The sequence below is a fragment of the Macaca thibetana genome, chromosome 3 (assembly GCF_024542745.1).
Source record: "Macaca thibetana thibetana isolate TM-01 chromosome 3, ASM2454274v1, whole genome shotgun sequence".
Lineage (NCBI taxonomy): Eukaryota > Metazoa > Chordata > Mammalia > Primates > Cercopithecidae > Macaca > Macaca thibetana.
The window spans coordinates 108,051,052-108,057,051 of NC_065580.1; the positions used below are offsets into that span (position 1 = coordinate 108,051,052).

Consider the following 6,000-nt stretch of genomic DNA (forward strand, 5'->3'; position numbering starts at 1 on the left):
AATATAAAACAGAAACTAATCCTTTCCCCAACAACCTGGACCTTGGGCTAACTGATTTGCTTCTTGTCATGTTAGTTTTGCTTTTTCTAGAAAAAGATATCATACAATATATAATCTTGGTGGCTGGTACCTTTTATTTAGTAATGTTTCTCAACATTTTGTGTTTGTTATGGTCCCTCTAATGAGTATTTTTCCCTAATTGTCTCTCCCCACTTAATGAAATTTTGCTACCACAGATAATTTATATGTCTATGTACTGTGTATACACCTGTGCTTTATACAGAGTAAGATTTTTTTTTTCACAGCTCAAAATGTTTTGCCCCTTACAAGGTGCTGTCACCCCATTGAGAATACATGATTTAGTGTAATGTTTTTGAGATTCATCAGTATTGTGTATATCAGAAGTTGGTTCGTTTTATTGCTGGGTAATATTCCATTATACAAAGAGACATTCAATAAATGAATAAGAATAATTGAATATGTGTTACGAAGGTCAGGGAGTGAGTGCATAATGCAATTACTGTTCTTTCTCAAATCTTAGTCTCCCTGGTGTTAGTAGACATACCTCTAATAACACAATTGTTCAAGTCAAAAATCTGAGAGTATCAAGACACTTCATTTTGCCTCATTTCCCCATATCAAAACCATTAAAGCCTGCCAATTTCATCTCTTGATTATTGCTTGAATCTTGTCTCAAGGGATCAGATTTTGCCACTGTAACCCAGAACATTCCAGACATGTAAGGCTATCAATCTTTATCTTAGAAGAGATGGGAAGCCATTGAAGGGATTTAGATAGGAAACTGACATGACTTTCTCGTGAAATTAAAAGATTACTAAATCTTTTATAGCAAGCAATGAATAAGAATATGGAGAATGAATTAGAAAGGACTGAGAGTATTTATGGAGCGGATCTTTCAGGAGTCCAGGGGATAAATGACGATGGCTCTGTCATGAATTTTCAAGTCCTTTGAGAGTAGATGAGAGATTGGGAGACATGCTGTATTTTCAGTGGGGCCCATGGGAAGGCTTAGCAAGGCCTCATTGCTGGATGATCACATAATTATAATGAGAAATTCAGGTAAACCTTCCTATTGCCTGCTGCTGCCTTGACTTAGATGATATTTTTGGTCAAATTAATCAGTATTCTAAATGAATTAAGTATGAATATTCTTGGGTTATTTGCTAATAAGTAAGAAAGAATTAGAGAATTATAATCATGTCCATAAGAAAAAAAAATTGTATACTTCATGAATCCGTCGATCTTTCTATCCATCTTACAACTTTTTAAAGGGTTACTGTAGTACTAGTATCCAAGTATCAGCTCCAGATGGTCTGCAATCCTCCTGAAGTTTTATGTAAATTGTCTTATCTACATACACATCTCTGGGGGGCAACTTGAAGATTAAAATTCGATTTTTATTCCTATTAAAGAGTAAGAATCAATGGCTTCCTGTGCTTTAGGTTTAGGGTATGCAAACATTCATAGGACATAATCTTCATTCTTAAAGCATGTAAAGTTTATATCATGTAAGCAGATAAATGACAAAGTCACATTGTCAGTGCTAGAAAAGAGATAGGAACAAAGTTCTGAAAGCTTGTCAGTTACTCTGGTGCTTTGTCTCCTCCAGGTGACTTCCCAAGTATGCCTGGCCACAATACCTCCAGGAATTCCTCTTGCGATCCTTTAGTGACATCCCACTTAATCAGCCTCTACTTCATAGTGCTCATTGGAGGGCTGGTGGGTGTCATTTCCATTCTGTTCCTGCTGGTGAAAATGAACACCCGGTCAGTGACCACCATGGCGGTCATTAACTTGGTGGTGGTCCACAGCGTTTTTCTGCTGACAGTGCCATTTCGCTTGACCTACCTCATCAAGAAGACTTGGATATTTGGGCTGCCCTTCTGCAGATTCGTGAGTGCCATGCTGCACATCCACATGTATCTCACATTCCTGTTCTATGTGGTGATCCTGGTCACCAGGTACCTCATCTTCTTCAAGCACAAAGACAAAGTGGAATTCTACAGAAAACTGCATGCTGTGGCTGCCAGTGCTGGCCTGTGGACGTTGGTGATTGTCATTGTGGTACCCCTGGTTGTCTCCCGGTATGGAATTCACGAGGAATACAATGAAAAGCACTGTTTTAAATTTCACAAAGAGCTTGCTTACACGTATGTGAAAGTCATCAACTATATGATAGTCATTTTTGTCATAGCCATTGCTGTGATTCTTTTGGTCTTCCAGGTCTTCATCATTATGTTGATGGTGCAGAAGCTACGCCACTCCTTACTATCCCACCAGGAGTTCTGGGCTCAGCTGAAAAACCTATTTTTTATAGGAGTCATCCTTGTTTGTTTCCTTCCCTACCAGTTCTTTAGGATCTATTACCTGAATGTTGTGACGCACTCCAATACCTGTAACAGCAAGATTGCATTTTATAACGAAATCTTCTTGAGTGTAACAGCGATTAGCTGCTATGATTTGCTTCTCTTTGTCTTTGGGGGAAGCCATTGGTTTAAGCAAAAGATAATTGACTTATGGAATTGTGTTTTGTGCCGTTAGCCACAAACTACAGTATTCATATTTGCTTCCTTTATATTGGGAATAAAAATCGGTATGGGGAGGTAAGAATGGTATTTCATTACTTAATCAAAACCATGCCTTGATCTACACAAAATGAAAGAACTATAAAATGTCAGAGCCTTCATTGTAGTCCTTGTGGGATCCCTGCCATCTCTGAGTGATGCCCATACAAAGACCAGTGATGTTGATTCCACCTGGAGTTGCAATATTACATTATTTTCCAATACAGAATGTCTGCGTGGCCCATTAAAGCAACATAGGTCTTAAGAATTTTGGAGTTTCATTAGCTCATTCTAATTTCCTCTGAAGCATGATCTTTTCTTAGGTTTTGGACTGAACTCAGCCCTTTAGTTCTTTTCATCCCACTTCATCTTAGGTAAGTAAATCCTGACCACCACCCAGCTCCAAAGACACAAACTCTCCTTGGCTAACCAGGTTAGATGTCCCATTCATCTCACACCCTGATGAAAACTGATAAGGGGAGAGAATAGTTAAAAATTTTTCTAGGGTATCATAACTCTGGTGGGAAGTCATCTGTCTAGAAATCAAGAGACAAAGAACGTGTGGCCTTCTGTTTTAACAAGGTTTTCTAGATTTGTCCTGTGAAAGGTCATTTCACGACATGGGGATCAATTTCCTCAATATCACCAATTGCACTGTTGCTCCAAAAATCATTTAAAAGCTTACTGGACATATCTACATAATGGTGAAACTGTAATTTAGAAAATATTCTTGACTAATGTGCTGGTAGGCATTAAAATGAGTTCCCAAGGGAAGTGATTAAAATTTTTTTCTCTTCTGTTTTTTGAGAGAATTTCTAGATGTCCTGGGCCACAGTAAATTAAGATTTTTACGGGGGACAGAAAGTTATACTGAAATCTTTAGAGCTCCCTTCCACCGTTAAAATTATAGATATATATATATTTTAAATTATACCTTAAGTTCTGGGGTACATGTGCAGAATGTGCAGATTTGTTACATAGGTTTACATGTGCCATGGTGGTTTGCTGCACCTATCAACCCATCTACATTAGGTATTTCTCCTAATGCTCCCCCTCCTCTAGCCCCCTACCCCTGGACAGGCCCCAGTGTGTGATGTTCCCCTCCCTGTGTCCATATGTTCTCATTGTTCGACTCCCACTTATGAGTGAGGACATGCGGTGTTTGGTTTTCTGTTCTTGTGTTAGTTTGTTGAGAATGATGGTTTCCAGGTTAAAATTATATATTTTTAAATAAATGAAAACTATGTTTTTAAAAGAGAACTTTTGAGAAGTATATAGCAAAACCATTAATTTAGACTCTGTGAGATTAGGTTGCATGAAGAAGGTTTTCTGAATATTTGAAGAATGGATAAATAAATGTATTCGAAAGTAATAAAAGTATAATCCTTTAAAATATAGGAAAAATAACTAATGGGTACTAGGCTTAATACTTTAGGATGAAATAATCTGTACAACAAACTCCCATGACACATGTTTACATATGTAACAAACCCGCGCATGTACCCCTGAACTTAAAATAAAAGTTTAAAGTAATAATAATAAAATAATTTGGATTTTCTTTCCAAATTCTGAGTTACTTTCTGTAAAATTGTATTAATGACTTGTGACATGTGGCATGTTAAACTGACTTTATTTCAAAAACTTCCATTACTGGCTAGGTTGATACATTGGCTTGTGGATTTTTGCTTTTTGGGTTTTTTTTTACCTCCTGCCCATACTCTACTATCTTCAATGTTTTATCTCCTTAAAAATTTCCCAGGATCTGATCCAGTTTCATATTTAATGCTTCAGAAAACCTAGAGTAATTAGTAACATGAATAGAATAACATAATGAATTAAGGGAACTTTTTTTTCATCAAGATATATCTTCAGGATTTAAAAGTTTTTCTTAATTTATTATCACTCTGTGGATCCACAGATTCCTCAGATGAATAAGAAATACCTCTGTGAATTTCTGTGACAACTAAAATTAGTGAGCCACAGAAATTAATTTGAGGAAGCAGAAGTAGCAACATAGTTCAAACACGACTTGTTTCTATATATTTTCTGTTTTATATATTCTTTTAAATGTCCTTTTAAAAAAGTAATATTTATTTTCTTTCTTGCCTTTTTTCCCATTTATTTTTTACATTTTTTCTCTCTCATTTTGGACCATAACATTTATAAGACAATTACTAAGACCCCTGATAGTTTTAAGAAAATTTATAATACCTGTAAATATGTAAAAAAAATAAATTTAGAAAATATTTAAATTAAAAGTATTCATTAGAATTTCATTACCTTGTAGATTATATCATACTCTCTTCCACATTTTATATATGTTGAGGTCAGGCAATTCAAAAGAATTAATCTCTGTATTAATCTGTTATAATGTTAACATAACACTATGTTATTTTCATACATTATAATAAAGGGCTTATTACAAATGTTACTCAAAATATAGAAATGCAATATTTCATAATATAAAATATCTTTTTCATCAGTATTTACAGAGTAAATAGAAAAATTTTAGTTTTCCTGTTCTTTGTCTTTAGTCAATACAGAAATGAACCTCATGTGGGATTGGGGGTGACATTGGCCTCTAGGGCCATTTTTGGATATCACCATTATAAGAGAGCACTAGTATTAGCATTTGGTGGTGGGAGCCAAGGAATAGACATCCTGCCTTGCACATAATTGTCCGTACAATAAAGAACTATCAGGCCTTGCTCTCTATTTGAATGCCCTATTAGATATTAATGAAGTGAAAAAAAACCATCAGAGCAGTTACCAGGTTTTACCCAGTTTTCACAAACACATAGTATTTTTTTGTATAGCTTTAATTCTCTGAATTTTCTGGAAATGCAATTATCATGGATTGAAGAAAGATTTTACTTTGGTTTCCTCTGAACTTTACCAAGAGTTGTTCAGTCCTTTGGAAATGACATAAGTAGCAATGCCATTTATGACATTAAAATATGACACAACATGCCTGTAGGCAGTATTTGTAGCTGTTGTATTCAGGGAATATTACATACAGGTGTCAGCATCAGACTCACTCATTTTGTCTCTTTATGTGGTGATGCCTAAGCATTTACACACTGAATTATATACTAGTATTGATAACTTTTCATTACTCATTTATATTACAGTGAGAACATTATATGTAAAAATAATGTGTATGTTTACATTATTAGTGTAGAAAGTATATACATTTCATTCCAAAATGGTAAAATTATCTGTAAGTTTTATTTTAGAATGGTAAAAGTATTATCAAATATTTGTGATAAAAAGCAAAGTATTGGGTCTGAGAAAGCTGAGAACCACTAAATTACCACAAAGGGACAAAATAAGAGGGAAATTTATAAATTTTAACATTATAAACAGGAAAAATATTTCTGTTTCTGAGATACTTACCTCATCTTCTTTCAATTCT

The 6,000-nt window shown here is 34.9% G+C and overlaps 1 protein-coding gene across 8 annotated transcripts in view; it reads left to right on the top strand.

Moving 5' to 3' along the window:
• The window catches only part of GPR141 (G protein-coupled receptor 141), a 65,421-nt gene extending 60,325 nt beyond the window's left edge, over window positions 1–5,096 (top strand). For 7 of the 8 annotated variants that reach the window (XM_050783329.1, XM_050783330.1, XM_050783328.1 and 4 more), the window contains one exon: window positions 1,631–2,562. In XM_050783329.1, coding sequence (XP_050639286.1) covers window positions 1,645–2,562 — 918 coding nt within the window. In that variant the 5' untranslated portion in view covers window positions 1,631–1,644. Of the gene's footprint in view, window positions 1–1,630 lie in introns of all 8 variants that reach the window. The other variant, XM_050783326.1, reaches the window with a different exon arrangement.
• Window positions 5,097–6,000: the final 904 nt, after the last annotated feature.